Source organism: Truncatella angustata (assembly GCF_020726525.1).
Source record: "Truncatella angustata strain MPI-SDFR-AT-0073 chromosome Unknown BKA67scaffold_7, whole genome shotgun sequence".
In the NCBI taxonomy this organism is placed as follows: Eukaryota; Fungi; Ascomycota; class Sordariomycetes; order Amphisphaeriales; family Sporocadaceae; genus Truncatella; species Truncatella angustata.
This window is the reverse complement of record NW_025763387.1, coordinates 2,810,126-2,834,363: the sequence shown is the minus strand read 5'-3', so window position 1 is coordinate 2,834,363 and position 24,238 is coordinate 2,810,126. Positions and strand designations below refer to the sequence as shown.

General features: G+C 48.2%; 7 protein-coding genes across 7 annotated transcripts; 4 read left to right on the top strand and 3 right to left on the bottom strand.

Annotated features, from left to right (window-relative positions):
• Positions 1-395: 395 nt before the first annotated feature.
• BKA67DRAFT_662064 (uncharacterized protein) lies at positions 396-698 on the top strand (the record flags this gene model as incomplete). Its single annotated transcript, XM_046107932.1, has 1 exon — positions 396-698. One exon carries the CDS (start codon positions 396-398, stop codon positions 696-698), a length of 303 nt encoding a protein of 100 aa, XP_045955654.1.
• An 845-nt stretch (positions 699-1,543) lies between these two features.
• BKA67DRAFT_522205 (sterol-sensing domain of SREBP cleavage-activation-domain-containing protein) lies at positions 1,544-5,098 on the bottom strand (the record flags this gene model as incomplete). Its single annotated transcript, XM_046098353.1, has 3 exons — positions 1,544-2,496; positions 2,561-4,953; positions 5,067-5,098. The coding sequence occupies 3 exons, from the start codon at positions 5,096-5,098 to the stop codon at positions 1,544-1,546; spliced, it is 3,378 nt and encodes a 1,125-aa protein (XP_045955653.1).
• A 2,071-nt stretch (positions 5,099-7,169) lies between these two features.
• Positions 7,170-8,295, top strand: BKA67DRAFT_521868 (putative phospholipase; the record flags this gene model as incomplete). Its single annotated transcript, XM_046098320.1, has 3 exons — positions 7,170-7,432; positions 7,518-8,168; positions 8,223-8,295. 3 exons carry the CDS (start codon positions 7,170-7,172, stop codon positions 8,293-8,295), a joined length of 987 nt encoding a protein of 328 aa, XP_045955652.1.
• A 112-nt stretch (positions 8,296-8,407) lies between these two features.
• On the bottom strand, positions 8,408-10,277 carry BKA67DRAFT_382181 (kinesin motor domain-containing protein). The gene has a single exon (XM_046096557.1). The coding sequence runs from the start codon at positions 10,184-10,186 to the stop codon at positions 8,519-8,521; it is 1,668 nt and encodes a 555-aa protein (XP_045955651.1). The 5' UTR covers positions 10,187-10,277; the 3' UTR covers positions 8,408-8,518.
• Positions 10,278-12,101: 1,824 nt separating this feature from the next.
• On the top strand, positions 12,102-12,548 carry BKA67DRAFT_382253 (uncharacterized protein). Its single transcript, XM_046096558.1, has one exon. It carries the CDS (start codon positions 12,211-12,213, stop codon positions 12,475-12,477), a length of 267 nt encoding a protein of 88 aa, XP_045955650.1. The 5' UTR covers positions 12,102-12,210; the 3' UTR covers positions 12,478-12,548.
• Positions 12,549-17,788: 5,240 nt separating this feature from the next.
• Positions 17,789-18,823, top strand: BKA67DRAFT_382165 (uncharacterized protein). Its single transcript, XM_046096556.1, has 3 exons — positions 17,789-18,120; positions 18,171-18,632; positions 18,689-18,823. The coding sequence occupies exons 1-2, from the start codon at positions 17,914-17,916 to the stop codon at positions 18,522-18,524; spliced, it is 561 nt and encodes a 186-aa protein (XP_045955649.1). The 5' UTR covers positions 17,789-17,913; the 3' UTR covers positions 18,525-18,632; positions 18,689-18,823.
• Positions 18,824-19,760: 937 nt separating this feature from the next.
• BKA67DRAFT_382149 (major facilitator superfamily domain-containing protein) lies at positions 19,761-21,870 on the bottom strand. The gene is made up of 5 exons (XM_046096555.1): positions 21,437-21,870; positions 21,201-21,373; positions 20,091-21,132; positions 19,925-20,023; positions 19,761-19,870 (listed from the first exon to the last, which is right to left on the bottom strand). The coding sequence occupies exons 1-5, from the start codon at positions 21,740-21,742 to the stop codon at positions 19,829-19,831; spliced, it is 1,662 nt and encodes a 553-aa protein (XP_045955648.1). The 5' UTR covers positions 21,743-21,870; the 3' UTR covers positions 19,761-19,828.
• Between the last annotated feature and the right edge of the window lie 2,368 nt (positions 21,871-24,238).

Here is a 24,238-nt window from a genome sequence, read left to right as displayed (position 1 = left end):
TTCTCAGGCTCACAAGTTACCATAATAAGACCTTGGAACCCACCCCTTCATTTCTACGACAGTCATCTTTGAATCTCATTCATTCTTTCACTCACTTACTCACTCACTCACTCACTTGTTCGTTTTGAATACACATCCACTCATTCATACCGGCTGACATCAAACTTACGATCTTGATACATTCACTTTACCACATGAGCCCCCATCACTCACTTTCTACGAAGACCCGTTCATTTATTCACTCATCCATTCACTTTAAAAAGTGACCAACGCCGAACTTCCTGCCAAACCATAAGACAATTCCGTAGCAGAAGCTCCAGATCAAATCCCCAAACGACCAAACCAACAAATCAACCAGTCCTAAAGAACCAAAAGCCACCTGGCCGGCCCCCAACATGTGCAAATACTACGCCCACGCCTTCAGCTGCAAGCACTCCTCCCTAACCTTTGCTCGCTTCTGCAACCCGGCCTCCTTCACGCAGACGCCCTGCGGCCAGCAGACCATCTGGCACACGATCGGCCTCGAGGAGGCGTGCGAAGAGTGCCAGGTCTGGTTCCCAGACAAGTACTGCAGCGGGGGTCCCGTCGCGGCGGCGCCTCCCCCCGTCATCGCGCCCGTCGTCGCGCAGCATCACCATCACAGCAGCAGGCGCGTGGTGGGAGGTGTCAAGCCCAATAGGAGGAGGTCGAGGTCCTGAGGGTTAGAAGAATGGTCCCGTCTTGCTGGATGAGCGGGGGAAGGGGCTGGCTGTGGATGGCACGGGAGAACACGATAAGCAAGCCTTGGCTTGGGTCTCTACTGCCTCGCAGCTCGCATTTCTCTCTGTTCTCGTCGGGGATGTGTGCCATTTCGGCTGTTGGGGTGTAAGATGAGGTGGTAATAGACGGTAGTTTGCATGGGTTTCCGACGTGCTGTACGCGCATGGGGCTGCGAAACAGCCATGGGATTGAGGCGCGACGGGATTCTTTCATTTAGCGTACATTGCGTCGTTCTGTATTTCGACATGGGAGTTTCTCGCGGATTATGGGATCTGGACATTTTCGAATATTGCGATCGAACTGATCGTTCGTTGGTTATTGTTGAGCGTGTTTGTCATGGGACTTTCATGGTTTAGGGGGGTTCATGGAGTACAAGATTGAATTTCCTTCAAAGAGGGTTCATGGCTCGGCATACACAAAAGTCGTGGGTTACTGGTGTCATAAAAAGGTATCATTGTAGCAGCTAGATAGACCGGTGAAGGCATTGCCTGGTGCATGCCAATTTCCCGGCGTCACCTCAACTTTCATTACAAATGCATCGCGAAGGCAGAAATATGGTGTCGATTCTGTTCATGACCCTGCAAAGATTTGACCGTCCAATGCAAATCGACCGTAGCGCCAATAGCCCATATGTAAGTGAAGTAAGGTCGTTGGTATCCTATCGAAAAAGACCCCAATGTATGATCGACGCCGTGGGTTTCCATCCTCCCAAAATTTTCCGTAGTTCGTACCCATATAAATTAGAAACTTAGTATGCACCACCCGTGAAGAAGGGTAAGTCGCATCAGGACAGCACAACAGGTGGTTTTCCTCTGAGAGTAGATGGCTTATTACGCCTTCGATTCATCACGGTACCCAGGCCATCTTCAAGTGCAGAGCTCTCCTCGCCGCCCTCAAATCTTTCGTGACCCACCAAGATAACCTTGATGACGTTGCTGAGCCCAATCGCAACACTCCCTCGTCCTACACGAACCATCGGGCCAGTCGTATTGACGTAGAGATGTTCAGCCTCGTCTGTGTCCCGACACAATGGCATCGTGTCCCACGTCTCAACATTTCCTGCCTGTGAAAGCATCCAGATCTCCCACATATCTTGATTTCGAATGTTTGGGGTCGGTGCTTGAGTATGGCTCGAACGACGGCGACGCAATTCGCCATTGCCATTTTGGTGAGCGTGCCCATTCTCCAGACGTGTTTTGGGTATAGACTTCTTCCTTACACCGAGTAAGATTCGCGACGGGAGAGCCTCCCATGTGCCCGGATCCTTCACAACACTCCTCATTTCCTTAGTTTCGGGCCACCTGCAGCAAGTCTTGCTAACAGGCAAACCGGGAGCACGGAAACATATTGATGCTCCCTCGTCTTGAGGCATGTATGTTTGCACGACTAAGTCCCGAGTGAAGGCGTTTAAATATGCAAATGTGAGATACTTCAGGCCTACAGACCCGCATCGCATAGTCCTTCTCTTTGAATGGAAGCACTTCAAGGTCTTGGGCTGTATAGGATCAGTTCTGAACGAATGTATCGAAGTGTAAGTCTCTGCGTGAACCAGGTCAATAGACTGCACACGAACGACCAGGATAAATCCGAGCTCAGGTAGCGCCACAAGTGACATGAATTCCTTGTCTCTTGGTCGCGGTATGTCGACGGTATTGCAGTCCCAGCCAGAGGCTTCTTGACTTAAACAATGGACCTGGCCATCGCGCGTGGAGGTCATGACTTTGGTAGTAGCTTTTGCTACAAATTGTTAGATCTTTGAACAAAGGGGTTTCGTTACTAAAGCGAAACTACAAGTACTGACCTTGTTCGACGAGAGCACCGACCGAGACGAGTGTACCGTCGGTGATTAAATAGCTTTCAGTCTCGCCCTTTTCTGGCTTGATTTCGGTCATGGTGCCATCGCGTCTCAACAACAATACTGGGTGTACCCCTTCCGACTCCTGCGCAGCAAAGAAGAAAGCTTCAGGTCGATGCCGGAATGGCTCTATTGCGGTAGACGGCCCCCAGCGACACTCCTGCAAATCCCACATCACAACTGTTCGCGTCATAAGCAGGGCTAAATACCGAGAGTCGTCATCGATACACATAGCCAGAATCGGGAAGACAATTTTGACCTGATCGTTGCCCATCAAGGCATAGCTTCCACCAGCTTTCACGTCCCACACCCGAATTATCCTGTCCAGGCCCACAGAGACAACATGGCCATCTGGTGAAGCGGAAAGCGCCACCACATCTAGTGAATGACCTTTTCCCAAGGTCTGTACAGTCAGGAGTGGCTCCTCTTCCACACCAACCGATGGACTCTCGGCAAGTTCGTCATATAATAGATAATTCATGAGAATACGGACCGCAGCCGCTATCGTTAGAACCGTCACTACAAATGGCAGAGTCTGATGGCGCACGAAGTCATATACGGCTGGCAGAAAGCGACGTTCGCTCGTGGACAACATGCGATCAGCTCCCTTTTTGACGAAGACGATAGGATCAAAAACTCTGGCAACGTAACTATGTGCGTCTGGCTTGACGACGTTGATGACTTCGCGCGCCGTCTCATGATCTTGAAGACGAAGCCATGACGTTGGGCTTCTAGCTTGATGAATATCGATGAGTAAAGACGACTTTGGCCCAGTGTCTGTGTACCTCTTTGAGAGCATGGTAATAAGGCCAATAAGGTGCAGGAGACTCATGTCGAAGAAGTGCCATTGGGCGATGAGGACAAATCCTACCATGACGATGGTGCCAGCGATTCGTGTTGACATGGCAATTTTGCCTTGCAGCAGTGCCTCGAGCCAGGTCTGGCCAGCTTTCGCTTCTGCAGGCGTCCGATGATTGCGTATCGATGCTTTAGCCAAAGCATCGCTGAGCTCAGTTCGTCGGACATCGACGCTGAGCACGGATAGGAAGAAAGTGGACAAGTAGAAGAAGTCGAATATGATTGCGATGGCGGCAAAGGTACAGAAGGCCTGGACACCTGGCGAAACGACATATGACAGTCCCCACAGTATGAAAAGATTCTGGCCAACGCTGGCCAGGGCAATGTGACCCGTTGTACCGAAGGCGTGTCCGATCCGGTTGCTGGTGCTGTCTTCAGGTGTGGTAAGAATGACGGCGTTGATCAGCCGGAAAATGTTTTCTAAACTCATGGAGAAGATGGCGACTGGGTACGCCAGCTGAGGTATCCTGGATAAATCGATCTTGAAGACGGCACAAACAGTGAAACTTGACAAGATTGACAGAATCAGCTGTGCCATGACGGTGACGACCAGCCCAATCTTGGACTTGACAGCCCGCAGTTTGGTCAGGCTCACGACAAAATATAAAGCCACAAGCAGGTAGGCAGCGCCCAAAGCAAGTCCGTCTTGGACGGACATGGGTCTGAATTGAAACTCGTATATCTGGCTGCGCATGCTCGTTCCATCCGATGGGTAAATGTCCCATTTGTCAGCCATCTTGCGAGCGAGCTCCTCACATTTTGCTTGCCAGATACGGCCGATGGGCGAGTTCCGACGATGAATGAGGGTGATGACAAGAGCGTCAGCTGCAGCCAACTTGCGATCTTCAAACCGCTTTCCACTAAAGACGATCGAATGGCGCAGTGTGACATTGACCGAGGTATGCTGAGTCTTCTTGTTGTTTACCGTCGCAATGATATCCTTGTCAGCCGCAAGCTTATTCTCGTCGCACGACCAGTAGAGCAGAGGCGAGTGGAAGAACCAGGACTCGTCCGTAAGACCATTGGCGATGTGGAAGGAATCTCGCTGTCGGGGGTTCAGATCGAGCGCAGTCGTACGGGAAAAGTCTACTGTCTCGAGCGGTCGAGGAAGCTGGCGCGGACTGAAGTCTATCGTGGGGCCGAGGAGTTCGTTCTGCAGCTCGAGAGCACCATGCAAGACATCCTGATCGAGAGCTCGCATGTAGTCTCCGTGGACCCAGATGTAGCGCATCATGACGTCGGGTTCCAGCCCGCCCTTGTCCTCCAGTGGTTGTGCATCGGTCCAGACATGGTGAGGGAGGTTGGAGGCACCATTGGTGAAGTCGTTGGTATATAGGAACGGAAATGGGTATATAAGTATGGAGGCGACGGTTACTGATAGCAATAATGTGCTGATTACGTGGCGGGCAGCGTATCTGCCGTATCGTGTGCAGGCGTCCCGCAAGGGATGAGTTGGGCTGAGTACAGGAGCTTCAGTGGTCCTGATACATGCGTGTTAGTACTGAAGGGCCACCACCCATGACGGTCGACATTACGTCTCAACATCACGTCTCGACACTGCCACCTTATGACTGGGAGGTGATATATGACTAACCCTCTGAATGGATAGAGAAGATACCAAATCATTCTCTCGGCTCATCTGTCGATCAGCCGTTGAAAATCAAGGGGAAATGAACTATCACTATGGATATTGAAGTTGTGATCGCAGCTGGAGTACAGTTCGCCACATATGGCCATCCGTCTCTTGGGCAAGAGGGGGCATGATCTTTTTCCAAGCTGAGGGACAAGGATTGCCGCTAAGACACAGACTCGAAGCACAAGTCGAGCTTCATTAATAGGAGAGCCACTTTAGAGGGAAGACCTGACCTAGGGTAGGTTGTAGTTGTACTTTACGTAGCTGGCTGACTCTAGGCGGGATGGATGTGGAAAAGGAAGAAGAACCCGAGGCCGGATCAGTAGCTTGCTAATCCAATTACTTCCGGTCTTTTGACCACTGCGACGTATGCATGGGGGTACTGTCACTGTACATGTATCCGTACAATACAATACGCTGTAAAGAGTAGCCGAAAGCGACCACTGACTCGGATCCGAGAAGTGTCAAGAGTGTGTCCCCAAAACCCAGCTTGCCCAGCTGCCCAGCTTGAGCTGCAAGCCACGCATTTGACAATGGGCACTATCAAGGTGATCGTCGATTGGGGACCGGCCTTTGAGACGTTCACGGGCGAACGGGCTTGCTCGGCTGGCGGGTTGCGGGTACGGATGACACAAAATTGGGAAAGCCCCTTCGTCTTTTACGGGGTCTCTCGAGACATCTTTCACAAATCAGAGGTCACATCACAGGTGAATGCCAGCCACAGGGGGCCACAGGGGAGCCACAAGGCGTGCCAGGGCACTAGAGCCAATGCTACAGGGGGACTTTAGCGGGGTTCTGCCGGTCCCGCCCCGCCAGAGAAATGTTCCCTCGAGAGCCGACTGGTTATTGGGGGGTTTTTTTTTTTTTTTTCCTCCCCTGGGAGGGGGGGGGGGGGGTTCTCCCTCCTTCCTCAGGGGCCACTTCCCGCACAAATTTGTCTGGTCGAGGGCCGGAGGTGCGCTGGAAAACTTCCGCGCTCAATCAAATATCGATGCTTACATGCATAACACAGGATACTCTGGCCATGCAGCACGAACATGCATCATAACCGGACCGTGGCAGCATGTGATCGCAAAGCACTAGGTTAGCAACTCATAATGATGTACTTGTTATTATGTAAGTGCTGCTTAGACACTCGAACACGCTTGGACTCTCCGTGATGTGTCTCTATCCATGATTCAAGATCCAATGCCGTGTAACAAAGTGGCATCCCTGTTGGGCATCAAAGCTGGCGGACCGAACCGCCCATGCCGTGCAATCTCATTTAATCCCCCTTATCACGAAAGACCATGCCGCCGAGGGCAACATTATGTCGAGACGGAGTTCCCATTGCTGCATTGGCCAGACCAGGCCAATTTGGGGGAAAAGGACGACATACCTATGGTTGGCTCAGACAAGCATGCTTGGATGTCTTTCAGTTGCATGTAGCACAAGTTCTACAGCGCTCCGGTGAGACAGCATCGGCGCAACCTTGTCATGACTTTGCAAGCGATTTCTGCGACAATAAGCTCAGGTGCACGTTAACTCCCATCTTAAATTATCACATAGCAAATACCCAGCCTTTCCCATTTAGTGATAATGCAATTGTGAACAATGGCATGTTGCCGTTTTCTCTTGTCAGGCCATTCCCTCGTCATGCAGCATGTTCGTGAAGCATCCCATTGGTCGCACAGTGGCGGATGCCGACGTTAATTGAAAATGGTCCCGCTCGTAGCCCAATCTGCAATTTCAGGGTCCAAGAACTAGCTAGGCTCGTCAACCATCTCGTCTCTCGATTCTCCCGCCCCCACGATCGTGTGACAAGGTCGCTTCATTCGCCAGATCTGTGATAATCGCATAGATATAAGGCTGACCTCTCGCTGACCATCCCGCTCAACCACAACAAGGCACATGCCCTGTGGGGAGCTATCCAAGGAATTTGGCATCTGCTGCTCACAGCCGTCCGGTTGTCACCATCGCCGGCCAGGCGAAATAACACACTGGGAATAGTGTCATATCTTGAAACAAACATTTGCTGCGGCGGTAATCTGGAACCCAGGGGACTAGCAACATAAATCAGCCACCATGACAGAGTCAGATCTAGGTCAGAACAAGGCGGACCCGGTGGAGGAGCTCATTACAGGTTACAATGAACTCAATTCCTCCCGTATAGAGGAATTACAGGAAGAGCCAAGTCCACTCGAGTTCATGCGCTTCGTAGCAAAGAACACACCCTTTGTTGTCCGTGGTGCTGCAAAAGATTGGAGGGCAACCAAGACCTGGAGTGCGCAGTATCTCCGGGAAGCCCTTAGAGGTCATCAAGTCAATGTTGCCGTGACACCATATGGGTGAGTTAACGAGTATGGATTGTGGCCAAGTTTTTTGAGCTTGTGTGTGTGAGAGAGAGTGTGTAGTGACTCACTGCAAGACTAGAAACGCCGACGCACCAACACTGGATGCCCAAGGTAATCTCATCTTCGCCAAACCACACGAGGAGGACCAGACGTTCGAGGAGTTCATCGACTACCTGACAGAACAAGAGGATGACCCTTCCTGCTCAGACACCTTGGAGGTGCGGTACGCGCAAACTCAAAACGACAACCTGCGCCACGAGTATATCTCCCTTTTCTCTGAGACCCTGAAATCCATCCCCTTTGCCCGGATAGCCCTGGAAAAGGAGCCCGACGCCATCAACATGTGGGTCGGCAACTCGTACTCGACGACAGCCATGCACCGGGACAACTACGAGAACATATACGTGCAGATCACGGGCCAGAAACACTTTGTCCTGCTCCCCGCGCTGTGCCAGCCCTGCATCAACGAGCAGGAGCTGCGTCCTGCGACCTATGTCCGGCAGGGCGGCGATCTGGTATTGCAGATGGACGACGGGGCAGATGGCGGTGTGCCCTTTGCCATATGGGACCCGGATCGGCCGCACGCCAAAAGGACCAAATACTCGCATCTTGCCCAGCCTGTGCGTGTGACGCTGGATCCGGGCGACATGCTTTACCTGCCCGCTATGTGGTACCACAAGGTATCACAGTCCTGTGCTGAAGGGGGGGTCTGCATAGCTGTCAACTACTGGTATTTTGACCTTTTCTACTTCCTTCATGTATATCTCCACTGACCATATAACAGGTATGACATGGACTTTAGCGGACCGTTATACCCCCTGACATCGTTTGTTCGAGACATGTCGAAACGACAATGAGAAGCGCAAATTGCCTTGTGTCCATTGACAAGCATACTTCTAGTCATGGGTCAATTCTTCTAGTCGTAAGTTCATTCATTAAGTATCTAAGTATGCTCAAAAAGTCATTATCGATGAAGACCAATTTTTGTCGCTTGCTAGCCTGATCCTGTCCGTCTCATGCTCCCAAACACCAGAAGTTTCTAACACAAATGCTTCAACATTCTTCCCGTCCTCTGACAACTCAAAAGTTGAGCCGCACACCCAGTGGCGCCTTGAAGTTCTCTCCCACGAACCGACCTTTGTCGTCACCAATCTTCCTCTTGAACAGCGACAGGTCCTTGAGCAGCTCATGCATATAGTCCTGCATCTCATTCGCCCGTTCCTCGTGAACCTCGGGCGAGTAATCGTCGTCGTCGTCCTCGTACAGCTCATCGACCGGTTCCGCTTCTGTGTCCTCGTCGGCGAGGTCCTCTCGCGTTGCGTTCTCCTTGTCCGCCTCGTCGTGCTTCAGAGGGTCCTTTGTGCTGACAACAACTTCTGGTATTGGGTTCTTCAAACTGTCAAGCGCCAACTTCAGATGTAGTCGCAGAGCTTCGTTCTCGGTCTGCAGGCTGCGAATCTTGCCTTCTGCCACGAGACTGCGCTCTTCCATCATGCGCTGCATGCTTCCGACACGATTCTGATACTCCTCAAGCTTCTCTTCACTCTCCTTTTGATCCTTTTCACGCCTTCGAGTATCTGCGACTGAAGCCTGCAACAGCCGAATCTCTTCTGCCATGGCCGCTATTTGTGCGTCTCTTTCAGCTGCAGAAATATGGTCCTGGTTAACAACAGCACGGGTGTGGATACGCTTAGCCTGGTCAGCGTATCGGAGCGTTGAGAGTGTCTCCTCGTAATCGGATGGCGCTATACAGGCAACCATGGCCGTCTTGCTGTTTCCGCCCAGGGAATCCTTGAGAAGCCACGTCAAGATGGAATCCCGATACGGCACAACGTCAGCCTTTCTTTTGCCCCGGCCACGCTTCGGATCGGCGAGCGCGGCAATGACACGACCAAGGGTAGTCAGTGACTTGTTGATATTGCTGCCCTCCCGAAGTCGTGCGCCCGTGGCCTCGGTGGATTTGGCTCTCTCGCTTCCTGCCAGATCAACAAGTCTGATTCTCGAACTCCGCTCCGTGGTCTCATCCGTCTCCATGTCGTGGTGGATCTGCTTCAGCATGATGGTGAAGACAGCATGGCTTCGACTACTGGTGTCATTCATCTTGGTGCTCGCGACGGTCCGCGACTGGTCTCCCATCTTCATGTAGCGCAAGATCTCGTTCAAGTTCCTAACAGGGACCTCGGTCAAGTCTTTTACGTAAGGGCCCTCGGAGGGCGACTCGCGGATCTTGAGATAATACGGTGCTTGGTTGGGGACGACTGGCATGAGCAGGTCGCGTACATGCTCGTTGTAGACTTCGAAGTAGGATGCTCGTACGTGATATGAGATGTTGGGCGTCTCTTGCTGTGCAGCTTCGATGCGCTCGAACAAGTCTTCGCATGTTCGGGGTATCAAGCCGGGCTGGTCGGGTGTTCCCATCATGGTGTATGATTTGCCCGAGCCGGTCTGTCCGTATGCGAAGATGCAAGTATGGTATCCTTCAAAGTTGTGGTCAAGGAACTCCTCGCCAAGTACGTTGTATACATCCTCCTGGTGCGCATAATGTCTGTCCTTCATGTTGTGACTCCAGAAGGAGTTGTCGAAAGTAAAGCTCTTCTCCTCTATCAGTTTGCGGGTTCTCGCCTTGGAATTGGCAGGGTCCCTATCGTTGGGGGCGTGCAGTGTCGTCTCTTGGGTTATGGGGTCCATGCTGATAAGGCAGTCTGCACCTCTCTCGATCTCTGCGATTGTCGTATCAGTCGCCAGCATGACGGAACAAAAGACGGCGGCAAGACATACCTCTCGGCAAGAAGGCGCGCACCCTCACGACGACCTTGACATTGACGCCACCGCCATCCATCTTCATATGCGACGGCAGAGCGCCATCCCTCGCCCTCAGTGAAGGCGTAGAGGCAGAGGAGCGGACGCTCGATCTGAGATCCACCGACGCCATGAAATATTCGGACACGGGAGGATGGTCGTCGTCCACAAAGCAGTCACGTCTGTTGGCGGGATCGACCAATGCAACAATAACGCAGACTCCGAGCAATGTCTCGCAGATAGAGTCGATGATGTCGCGGGATCGTTGCGTGTGGAATGTGCCATACATCTAGTCGGTTGATGCGCAAAGTGGAGCCGAGCCCTGTACACGTTATTGTCGGATGTGTTGACTTTCGTTGTCGTTGCCGGGGCACCCGCGGCGGTGTGGGGAAGGCTCGAGAGTGGAAGGGCCAAAGGCACTGTGACGGTGGGCTAGGGGGATGATCCGCACCGGCGGCTGGGCACCTTTGCGCAATTGACAGCTTCGCTTTCACTAATTTATCGTTGAGCTTCGAGCGTACGCTGATGGGTTAAAAGTCTCCAAGAGCGATGGAGTTGAAATTGAGGACTGGCTGCGTTGAAGTCTGAGTGTAAGAAAAAGTGTATTTGCATGAAGACTTTTGTCCATCTCAGACATCTTGTTGCACCCTAACATTTGAGTTCTCCCCAGCGTAGCGTACATACTGTAGTTCCGTAGACCATGTACTTCCAGTACGGCTTGATAATAAGCCACTGCCCAGGGCGAAATGAACATCTGTTTTCAACTTTGGTGTGTGTAGCTACGGCATACCCTGTCCAAGTACGGTACGCGCCAGGCTCTTCTTTCTCACCTGATCGCCCAATATTCCAACCCAGAACCATTGTGCTGATGCATGTGGAAAATCCCCTTCCATGCATTATGCATACCTGCATTCTGGGTTGATGCATTCCCACATTGGCGAGCTACACATACTAAGTTAACTTAAACCTCGTGAACATCACACAGTCTTGGGTGTCCAGCAGTAGTACAGCTTCTTTAGACGTCAAAACCAAGTCAGATTTTGAACTGGCAATTCCTAGATCTACGGGGCCCTTCACATTTCAGAGTCTCTCTCAGATTTCCAAATGGTGCCAGCTGCACCCAAACATCTACCTCTTAGTCAGTCAGTAAACTAACTTTGGGGTTATCAACTTTTCCAGAGCGAACCAGCAATTCGAAGACACCATTCACGATTAAGTCTACTGCCTCGCGAGAGCGGATTGCCGCCAGGTCATTCTTGTATCTGTTGCACGGCTCCTCTTTCTCTTTGACCACCTCCAACCTCTGTCCATGTTGCAATCTGTATTTTGCGTCACCAAAGCAGTGACTCTGCGCTGCATACCATTAATCTAGGGTCCTAACGACCGATTTCAGGTCCTTTGCAGGGCTGGTCGCCGCATTCCTTTTGGTTCGGAAGATTAAGTACCCTTGGTGAGGTTTCGCAGCGCTAATCCTGTCTGGAGAATCTCGAGGGCAAGATCGCCAGTGCCATGAAGCGTAGAGACACCTAAAAACGCTTTTGACTGCTATAGTGACATCAGACGGATGTGGAAAGTACAAGAGTTGTTAATCATTTTCGGCGGCGCTTCGTTATCGGAAGCACAGCGCTCTTTCGCGTTAAGCACCTCTCGAAGTTCATCTCGTTCGTTATCTTTGCACGCCTCGCCAATGTTGTCTGGTATTCAACCATTCGGCGTTATCTGGGTTTCCCGGCATACTCCGACGAAGCGATACTGACTGACTACGATTTTCCTCTCTCACAAGGAGCACTTGAGAGGCTCGGATTTCGCCAACATGTGGTCGAGAGGACCTGGTACTCTCAACACAACTCCACCCCTACTACCTTCCACTTAAACGATCCGTCAGAAATCTAACAAGTCGGCCTGTGAGTCAAGTTCCCGTTCGAATTTCGAGCGACGAGGACCGAAAGAGGGGGATTTGGTGTTGTGGAGGTATGTTCAGAAGTGTAAATATGTTGGAATTTGTGCTAAAAGGAACAATCTATCGTGCATCACCCGAGTATATTGAGAGTAGGCTCTTTAATAACGGCCGATGGAGACCGCAGGGGGCATATGCAGTTGCTGTGAAGCCCTTTCCAAATCACCACATTGACGTTAATAAAGAGGCGGATAATCTTTGTGCCGTTGGCAGAAAGCTGGCTACGCACAGTCATGTTGGAACAATGCATCGTGATTGCCGAAGCCTGAAGGTTCTCCCATGAATGGCTTCATGAAGGCACATGCCATGTATACTTCGCGCACATGGATTTGAAAGCAGATAATGTATTAATCATCAGGTTTAAGGACAAGAATACAGGAACTTGGAGGCTGGCAGATTTTGGCATTTCTGTAGTCAAACGGGTCTCAAACAGTGGTCCTCAAGGAAAAACAACGAACACGAAAGCAAGACGCCCACCGAGCATTTACTAGGCCCGCGAAGTTCACAGAAGTTTTCAGTATCCTGACCTCGCCAAGTAGGGAGAAGGAGCGATATTTGGTCATTCGGCACAATACCTTTTTTGTATCATAGGCCTTCATGCAGGCAGCTCACGGTGCACCTTCTCGAATACCACCACTCAGTTCAGGAAGGCCGCATGTTGATGAAAGACAGGAGGCACTGGAATAAAAGTTGGAGCAGGTTCAACTCTGCCCCTTTGCCAAACAATGAGGCTATCTTATGATCCCTAATGCAGGCCGTGCCTTCTTGGCGGAATTTTCTCCGAAATTTTGGTCACGAAGCTTTATGAATGTCTAAAATTATGGCGCGTCACCCTGTAACTCATAGTGCACAGCTGAGAGCATCTGAAATCAAAGCTGGAAGCAAATACAATGACCACTCTCTCGCCAAAATAAACGAAGTGCCCTTTGGAAGGCTCATGTAAATGCATACCGAATTTGGCATCCTTCGACAGCATTACCAACTATGCGAGCTACAGACCAGTCTCAGAAAATGCTCGCAAATTAAGGCGCTCCCTTGAGAAGCTCGCCGGTTTGTTCTGATTATCACTTGCGACTTGGAAGGCAAGATTGAGATCGTCAAGTTCGGCTGAAATCCCGATGCTTCCAGAAGCCGCCGGTCATTAGAACCACGAGTTTGAAAGAGCTCTTACCCAGCTATACTTGGACAAGACACAATGAATTGACCAGATTCGATGGATCCGAACTAAAGTTTAACTAGTAACTCTGCCGCCAGGGACATGGAATTTCCCGTTTCTTAACCCACCATACTAGCACGAAGATAATACCGGTAATAATGAAGAATATCAACCAGATAACGACAAATAGCCAGAAGTTGTCACCAATGACCAATCTTCGTAACTCACTGTCGAAGCCTAAGAAGTTCATCCCGAAAATGTTTTGAGATCTATTAGCTGTACTGTTGTCTCTATGAACAACAATTCAATTAGGGTTTATCTTACCCCAACGAAGCTTCCAGGGAGGTAGAACACATAGGGCAGGGTCATAATATTTACAATACCACTGTTGTCGACCGAGTCCTGTTGCAGCTCTTGTAGGCTCGTGGTGGCGATGCTAGTCTCTTGGGCCAAGATTCTTTTCTCTCTCGATCAGATCGTGATTCTCTTACGCGAGGTTTTCCATATGTCGGCCATGTCACGGATCTCTATATCCAATTTTGCGGTCTCTAGCTGGTTGTGCAAAGTCAGGTTGTATCCAACCTAATATCGTCAGTGACTAACTGGAGAACTTACCATATCTATGGCATTTTGGATCCTGTTCTGAAGCACACTACTACTGGCTCTAAATTCCGCCAAAGATGTTTCAATGGACGTTAGAGCTTTTGAGCACTGCATGGGACAACGTAAATCAGATAACCAAATTCTCACAATCTGAAGATTGTTGTCGCAAGAAGCGTTTGCAAAGAGCAAGTAACGCAAACTCTGGACCCTATCAAACCTATCTGGCTCATCTGATAAACTAATGCAAAACATGACTTGATCGTTCTGCGTTTGTGTTTACTCCAACACGTTTTTCTGAACTGACGATCCTGTCGAACTGCGAGCTCAAAAGTTTGAAATACGGTTTGCAGTTGTCGGAATAGCTTGTGAGCAGCACCACGTGCAATACTTCAGGACTTGCTTCAATTTCAGCCCACCGAGCCAGTTTGCCGTTAGAAAATTGGGCTCAATGCGAGTATTTTGCTCAATCTGTCCAGAAAACTATCTTTTCGGCACTGTTTAGGATGAGAAAAAGATCAGAGCCAAGTTTGTGGCGATGGTGGACTCCGACATGACGAGACGGTCGCGGAGCAGAACCAACACTGTCATTTCTTTCGTAAAAGTTGAACTTATAGAATACGAGATTAATGCCCGATTTTAGACTACTTAGAGAAACTCATCTATTAACAAGGCCGTAGTGATTATAAAGCTGATAGAGTCGATCCTTACATCCAACCTTATGACGGTGCCCTATGTAGTTTGTGGTGTGAACATCCAGCCACTTTACCTCGGTATAGAGAAATAGAGAAATAGAGAATCATCGTTAATACTTAACCACAGAAATTACTCCATAATCCCTTGGGTGGCTGAATTACGTAAATAGTAGTAAAAACAGCTTGGCAACTTAATACAGCCTTTAATTAATTCAACTTCCAATCCCTTTGTTTAACACATCTTTAGTTTCAATGGTTAACACCCCCTTTAGTACAGTGAGCCAGTCGGCAAACGTTCCCAATTGAGTAAGATAAGTATGTTGTATAACCTCGTTTCGCAACGGATTATCATCAATGCAGCACCTTACAGCCACAATCCTACCTCATGATGTGCTCTCTTGTACTCAAATATATCAGTTATGCCTCAGCCTAATTATTACTTCTAATTGCAGAAGGTAATCTATCAGCTCAGCCTCGAATTCGTATGTTCGTATTGATACAGACTACTGAAACGTACAACTTAACCTGGACGCGTGGCTTCACTGACTTGATGGAAAGACTTAATACATAAGCTTTAGACAACAGAGCAACGTCAAGCCTTATCATTACTACCAGTCTCTATCCAATAATTTCACAGAATGGCTTTGAGCTAGTTGAAGAAATTGTCATGCAAGCCCGGCGACTGGCTGCCCATTCTTGGGAATATGGAATATGGGACTATGTCGGAAGCATTGTTGGAATGCTACCACGGAAGCTGTTCTGTATTGGGTAATAATACTTTCCTCAATGGAAGACCGCCCGTCTTGCATATAGACGAGATCCAGTTCTAGGATATACCCAGCCTTACATCTCAATAAATACTGCAACTCTCATCGATGGAGACGGTGTGTGAAAGCAATCTGGAGAACCCTTTGAAGCTAACACTGGACGGAGCGCCGCCAATAACCCTGCATCTCTAGGTGTGCCCGCCGTACTGATAGGCCAAAAAGAATCCAGCCTTCTTTGAAGCAGCAAAGCGACAAGTTCAGCATATTGTGGATAAGGTCTTCCGTTGGCAAATGGTGCTATCAGCCATAGAGAAGTGATTGTAGAGTCGTGAACGACTTTATTTATATGGCTCCGACAGCCTTGGCATATCAGGCCGTCCAAACAAAGTAAATCGCTATGATGAAGGAGTCCATTCGACAATGCCAAAAATACCAAGATATTCTCCGTATCCTAATAGTATAAAGTGTGACCGGCCCACTGATTAGTCACACTGGAGCCACATTCATCTGGTTCTAAATATATTGCTTGGGCAGATGAGAAGCGACGGGCCATCGCTGAGAGAATTTGGGAGGATCGCCTCCTATATCCCGTGATCAATACATTGGACTGGCGTGAAAGAAGCCCTTCATATGAGTTCCCGGAGGCGCAGAGCTTTACTACATTTATATTCTCGGGCTATGAAGATTTCATGGATGGTCGAAATCGAAGAATAAGAGATTGTGAGCCAGCCCGATTCAATGAACTTTAAGTTCCACGATAACTCGAAAAGGACAAAACTAGATCCTACTCGATGGCATTATTGAGGTTGAAGTCGGCTAGCTCCACCATACAACGTACCACATCAACTCTACACTCGAAGATAAGCATTTATCTGGGTCGAGATCTCCATGGACTATGTCTCAGTCGAGGAGACATTTAAGATCTAAAGCCACATCAAAACAGATCCAGAGTCTAGCCATCATCATCAGACGAGAGGGATGCCTGGCTGGAATTTTCGAGAAGTTCTTTCGAGAGTAAAAAGTTTCTTCAAAGTACAATCTTGAAGGAGCTTGTGTGTGATTTTAGTTAGAGTAGTCGTATCCTTATGCCTTAAACTTCACTTTATTACGTTTTACAAGGCTTTTGACTGCCAACTCCGGATCTCTGAGTTTTGGTTACTCTCCTCTTTGAATACGCCTTCATTATGATCTATCTTTTCTAACTGTAGGACAATGTTTCGTAGGCCAAAGCCGCTGGTAGATTTAGAGGATGGAGATTATGCTCCATCCATGCCGAAGAAAAAGTAGAGTTTTGATGAGGATTCGGTTGTGATGGTGTGGCTCACCAATAACAAACATGTCCAGAATGGCGACGTACTGCGAGATGGACGATGAAGTCTTAAAAGAGACTCGTACCCAGGACTGTCTATGGGTGGTTATCACCTTCATTAGCAATGCTGAAATCTATCCTGGAGCAGACTACACGTTCAATTTATTGCTTTTATTGTTGCTACCAGATTCGATGCGAAAGTCTTGGCAAACGTGGGGCACTATCTAATTATACTGAAATAGGCGACATGGGAAAACTGCAAAAGAGGCAATCATGACCGATGGGATTTGCAAAGAATTGGTCTACACCGTCTTCCGAAAGTGTTGAAGTAGCTTTCTCTTCATTCATGGCCTATGGCTACCATTTTTCGGCAAAATTAATGTGATACTATGAGAGACTCAGGCTTGCTGCCAATCTAAGCTACATAATGGGCACTTACAATTTAGCGCATCGAACGAGAGCATCGGTCTGGTTGGTATGCCCAGGGAATAGGATGACCTTGGCGTAAGCTCTAATTCTGTCGCTACCTCAAAAGTGCGGTGCTTCCTGGGCGACCAAAGTACAGACTGATCACGTGGTTCTTCATGCTGAATTACTGATGCAATGAAATCCCAGTCTTGAGCCAATTGTATGGTAAGCTGCGCCTTTCGAGTATTGAAAGGGAAGAACAGCCCCAGTTATTACATTCCTTTTCCATTGACACATATGGACGAGCTCATTGTGTTATGATGTCAGAAAATACTAACTAGCGGAGAGTCTTGTCAATGTCACTTAAACACGATTTCCTACCCAATATTCCGGAACTAGTATCACTCCCCCGGCAGATTCCGGGACTATCAGGCATCGATGGCGATACCAGACATTCGCATGTGTAGTTTTTCCACTTTGATACCTGAATTATCAACACCAGACTTTTTCAAGATGTATTCGCATGGCAGCCTGTTGGCCCGGAGGCAGATTGCGGCGCAGACAGCAATCTAGGTCTAGCGTCACCAACCCCTGATTGAGGGGTTATGAGACTCCAAATGACTATATAAAAGGAATTTTTTCCTCACCGCTACGTATATTGCAAAGGATACAGATCTATGCGTGTTGGGAAGTTTGCCTGCGGTTACTACGAAGAAGCTAGCAGTACTCTTCCAACAGCCCATCTATCGAGTAAAGCCTTCCCCTCCAGAATCAGACTATCATCATGATACTCCCCTTTGTCATTGTTCTCGCGACGGCGTCAAGTCTTGGCGCAGCACAATACTTAGTTGATCCTCCTACTACCGCGGCTGCAGATACCATCAAGGACTGCACATATTGGCAAGTCGCTTCATCCAACGATACTTGCACTAGTATAAGCGAGTATTGGGGCCCGATATTGGGTTGGCTCCCAGAGCAATTTTACGTATATGTACGGATGGAAGCCTGTAGAGTTGGTAGAAGAGCACTAATTCTTGATAGAATCCAAGCCTAGCCGATGGTTGCGAGCTTGTCGTTGGCAACTCATACTGCATTGAACAGAATTGGGGGATACCTCCCACGACTTCTACTTCGACCAGCAGTTCTGTCACCAGCACCACTACTCCAACTCCGACTCCAACTCCTACGACGATTCTCGAAGCTTGCGAATTTGAGGCCGGGGGCTACGCAAGCTATTGCCCGCGTTGTGTCTCCCTCTGTGAGGACAGTTCGAACTATGGAGATTGTTTTTGGAGTGTCTTTTACCAGATCAATGGCTACGACAGCCAGTGTTGGCAGCACGGCGGCATCGATTGTGAAAACAAGGCGGTAGATAAAGTTTGTCCCAAGGCCTAGTAGCAGGTCTGACTGGATCGTGTTTCTAAATGTGTGGACCGTAAATTATCCACTAAGGATAATGATCTGACGCTTCAACAATAGGAGGGAATGTCCAGCCGTAGTGAGGTGAGATTTCTACTCACATGACTTCTTCCCCACAGTCGCTTAATCAGTGATCACAGCGTAATTAGAAACTCACTTTCAATCGTTTGTTGCAGTTATGGTCATGGTCCTAGTTGGGCTTGTATTTAGAGACATAGTCGAGCTTGTACGGTAGGATTATAGTATGTCTAAGATCAAAGTTGAAGTTAAGTCAGGGTGGTCCATCCCAATGCTATAATGTATCTTAAATTTTCCAATTTCTCTTTTTTTTTTCTTTTTCTTCCAGACAAATAAGGGAATATGTTAGCTAGGTTGAACAACCAACGCCATCACGACCTGCAAGGTGCTGGGAACATATCTGGTTGCAACATACGAACAAACCTAGCATTTATTATCCGCGGTGTGCTATGAAACAGTGTCAAACAATCATTCGGATCTCATAAACATGAAAATGCTATAGTATCAATAAATGGAAAAAGTTTCCCCAGACGTGATTCACATCGCTGACTAGACGAGGTGTCTATCCTCCCACAAATCTCCGCGACAGCAATGATCTTCGTTTCTCTATATATAATACACCACAACCTCCACACCTTCGCATAAATTATATCGTTCTTATAATAAAACCTGAAAAAGCGGAGTTAAGGGCATCTGGAGGGATGAAAGAATCGCTAACCAATTCAATATAGTAAATCTAAATGCTTGTATCGCCTGATCATATCAAGCAGACACCTCCGCGTCCCCGTTGCTTGTAGACTCGCGCAATATTCTTTGTTAGCATTCCATTATTATCAGAATCCTTTGAATCGTACGTATACAGTTACTCTGTCATTGCCTCCTTCGTGCAGTAATTTGGCGCGGTGCGGCTCGAAAATTGGAAAATGAGCGGCTCCACCAGGCGTGAGTGTTCAACTAACTCAAACCAGTTACCAAGTGCTGCGGACTTTGACATGCTTTTCAGTACTCATGAATACCGTAACAAGGGATATGTGCAAGTGAATTTCCGTTTAGATCCGTTCGCGTTGAGTGGCCATCACCGCCAGCTCAGTGGTATCCAAGATCAAAAGTACGGCATATTTTCCTGACCCCATATTCAGCATATGTGGCTTTTGTGGCCACAACCGCTCCATACATATGTCTCGAGTGTCAGGATCAATTAGTCATTTCAGTCGTTGCCTGGACCTACGTGGCTTTAGCTTTGACTGTTCATCACCTATCCTTTATGCTGCGTGCTTGCTCCATTTACGAATCCGCTCGCCGTACTATATGACGATTAGCGCAACAGTATTCTTCACGAAATTTATGGTTTAACTTACACGATAAAATACGAATGGTATAGGAATGAACAGCACCGCAATGCCACCGAGTAATGAATTTCCAGGACCAATACCGAGCTGAACGAATAGTGACCGTGCCTATTTAATTCATAGTCTAAGCCAAAGCGAATATACAAATGTGGATGGGACGCTCAACGTGACTTACAAACAGTGGGAAGGCTGCACCGAGTGAGGCGCGGAACAACGCGGCGCCTGCAAAGACAGACGCGGCGTCTGGGGCATACGCAATGCCGATATACATGTACACTGAGTTAAACAGTGTAACCACACCAATGGCGAACAAACCGGAGCCAATGATTGGTACTACCCAGTGCACACCTTCCCGTGACGACCAACCGAACCAGAACAAACAGACCGGGAGCGTGAAGCAGCCGATGAATGCCGGGGGGAGAACCATTTCAGGCTTGAAATTACCCGACAGCATTGCTGGAACAAGGCTTCTCTTAATCCACAAGAGGAAAAGAGAAACGGATATGGCCGTGAATACCAGGATGCCGAAGAACACAAGTCCCTGTTCGCCAGAGGCGAAATTGTATATGCCTCCAAATACAATAGGGAATGACTCGAACCATATAAACAGTATACCATAGAGAAGAGCGGCATACAGGTCAACAAATAAGATAATGGGTTCGGTAAAGATGAGAGTAAACGCCCGAGCTAGAAGAAACATGTTATCCTTCGGAGAATAGTGCGCCGAGTCTGCTTCAGTTTGACTTTTCAAACGTTCATTTCCAGTTGCTTTCCTGAGTCTCTTGGCTCGGTTGTAAAGGATGTTGCTGGCGCTGGTTTCTGGAAAGAAGAAAAACATCACAACAAGCACAAAGATACATAGTAGTGTAAATGCCCAAATGGTCCAGCGCCAGCCCATAGCCGGTGCAAGGTAACCGCCGATGATGGGCCCAAATACCGGTCCCATGATACCCGCTGACGACCAGAGACAAAGAAAGTATGGTACTACTGGCGGTGGGTATATGTCATTAATGGTCCCACCTCCAGTCGCTAGGCAAGGGCTACCACAAAAGCCTGTCAACCATCGGAAAAATAAGAAGATAGTGACATTCGGTGCAAAACCAACTGGGAGTTGGAACAAAATAAAGGCTAAGAGTGTCCAGAAGAAAATTCCGGTTCGGCCCAATCTTGGCATTTCCGATAGAGGCGACCAGAGCATTGGCCCGAGACCGTATCCGCTATTATGAGAGTTGAGAAGTCAACGGAGGTTATCAACAGTGTGAAGGAGTTTCATTTGATTTCTTACAAGCTGAACAGCGAAAGGCCCAAGGTTGCAACAACGGGGCTGACACCAAACTCGTCCATGAAGTAAGGTTCACCAGGCACATAAATTGAGCTCGCAATATATACCGCGAAATTGAGAAGACACATTTGAAGGGCAATCAAATGTTTCGAGCTGCTGGGCCAGTTCTGGGGGTTCTGAGTGAGTATTGGGTAAGCGGGTGTAGCATTGAAGACGCCATTGAGCGGTAGAGACCCTACCTCTGGATCGTCCGGGCCATACCAGCCTATCACGAGAGCATCTAAGCCGTCATGACCACGTCCTGTATTTTGCTCGGAAGCTGCGATATTTTGTGCATCCTTGTCGGACGCATCGTTTGTGCCCCTGTGCTCCGAAGTTGTCTGGGACTGGTGCGACCCATCTTGCTGGATTGCTTTCTTCCATAACGAAGAATCACGCTCGTCGGGAAATTGGAAGGTCTTGTTGCCCGAAACGAAGCGCACGAGCTGGCCAAAGATGGTACTCTCCACGTGAAGTTTCATATTGGGATATGTCTCGTCAATCATACGTGAGACAATGGGAAGGCAGTGAGTTGGACTTCAAGACAGTCTTCAACCATCGAGTATATTGATCACGCTGTGGAGCTAAGAGAAGGTATGGAGCTAAGAGAAGGCATGGAGCTAAGAGAAGGCATGGAGCTAAGAGAAGGTATAGAGCACGTTCCCGTACTGTTTTACTAAACGCCAACGCCGATGGAGTTATGTATCATATCCGAGTTAAGTCCGGGGTGCTGATCAATCAAATCAGCGGCGTACCAACAATAGTATGGCAACTTTGCATAATCTCTCTAACAAACAACAAGATGTTAATCATGTGCAATCAATAATACGTTGAACGCTGAAACACCTTCACAATTCTAGTGGGAGTGCTCCATGGCATCCATCCGGCGCCTTAGAAGGCTATACAGTGGCCGCTTGACGGGAGTATCCCCACAACCGCTCTCTAGTACGACTAATGCCAGAATCACCTTGAAAAAGCGTAGAGACCGTTTCAACTTTACGCTTGGACAACAGAGTCTATCGTTTTTAGTCCTAGTCTGACACCAATCGAGTACAACCAGACTCTGCATACATAAAAGCAAAGATAGCAGAGTTTTTATGCACATCACATATCCTCCGGCGGACGAGGTGGGAATTGCCACATATATTTTCATATCCGTATTTTAAAGTACTACGTACTGGAGATTGAATAGTGTGGAACATCTTCTAAAGGCTTGACTTGTTCCTTTAGTACTTGCCAAAGGTCCTGGGAAGCAGTTGGTCAAATCTCACCACTGAAGCAGTCTCGTCAAACACAGGGACAAGGTTCATCTTCTCATATAACTTTGACTCGGTTCTCAACTTCTCGATACACTGACGATATAACTCATCAGTACAAGTATAAGAATTTTGCACACTTTATCATACTTACTGCTTCAGCCATGGCCGGTGCAAATCGCCATATTCGATGTAACTGGTCCAATTGATGCCGAGAGCCTCAGCCTTCCATTGTGTTACAATTTCTGCATTATGAACTTTGATCCACCAATCTGGCTTATTAGTGATCTCTTCGATGTATTGAAGTATGCACGATTCCCGAGTTGTAAGGGTATTGGCTTCAAAATCAAAACTTCCGCTTCCAATAAGATTCGGAAAGCGGTCCTCCTCATCGGGTAAGAAGTCGACAGGGAGACCAACACCAGGAAGCATCATTTTAGTCAGCAATTCTGAAAATAAGTGTTTGAATCATAATGTATCAACCACACATAACTTGATCTGAAGGTTTGGGGCCTATATACAACAAAAGCCACACTTGACCACGATAACATCCACACAAACCACAAAATTGAATATGGTAAGAAGATTAACCTTAAGTTTAGCTAAAAGTCCCATAATAGGCAGCAGGTCCCAGGAAACCAAACCGCAAGGTTCTGCTCTATGATGACTAGTTGCTGCCTTGCTTCGCCAAAACATTGACATGAAGCTGTCGCTTCGTGACATTATTAAAAAAGTTCTAGTGGTATCAGCTGGACCGATAGAAACGGATCCATCATGCAAAGTAGTCTGTATGTATACCGCGTGAGGTAGATATATCAGCGATGTTATACGTAATAACGTTATAACAAGAGTTGGAATGACAAAGAATTTTATTTCTCCGGACTGCTGTGAGCTGTCATGGAACTTACATCAGCGTATTTTGGATCCTTTGACAACCAAGATAAAACCTACGTTTTGGGTGCAAGGCTCTCCACAGTTGATCGAGGTCAACTTCATCCCGTATATTGAGACTTCAACCTCTCTGCGGCAAACTTTCTGATAGAAAAGAAATTTGACAGAGAGCATGTAAACACTATAGATGACGTCAGTGTTACTATGTTTGTCATGGCAGTCCTATACAACCGTCCAAAAGCTGTCAGGGGTTTCCTGGACACTGATGGGGCAGCAAACTTCAGAACTACCATATACTTCGGCAACACCGCTCTTCACGAGATAGTCGTTATAGGATCTGTCAATACTCTCAAGTTGATATTGACACATGCTCAGGATCACATGAATATTTCAAAACTCTCCCACAGTGTCGAAGCATTGTTTTCACATGGCAGGACATACATTCAAGCCCGACGCGGATACAGTCGCTTCTTGCCCCTTAAATTCTCACGCGAAGCAGCAGCTTGATCTTTGATTCAGTCGTACCAATGCGAAAACTCGGAGTTTTGTGTGTGCTTGTCGTTAGTGCGAGGCGGTTGCACATGGCCCAGCTGCATTTGGCCACAACTCGAGCGTGACATCTAAGATCAGACTGAGAATCAGGGCGTCGACGAATTGAAGCAAGATATCCAGATTGCATAGCGATATTGCCAGGTAAGAACATCGCTGAAGCGGCAGCTCACAAAAGGCTGCAGCAGCAATTTGAAGCTCGGCGCCACTCTCCTAAAAATTGAAGGACTGCGGGCTTTTTATCCTGGATATTTCAATGTGTTCAGTTGGTCAATGACAACTGCGCACCGCGCATCTGACGTACGA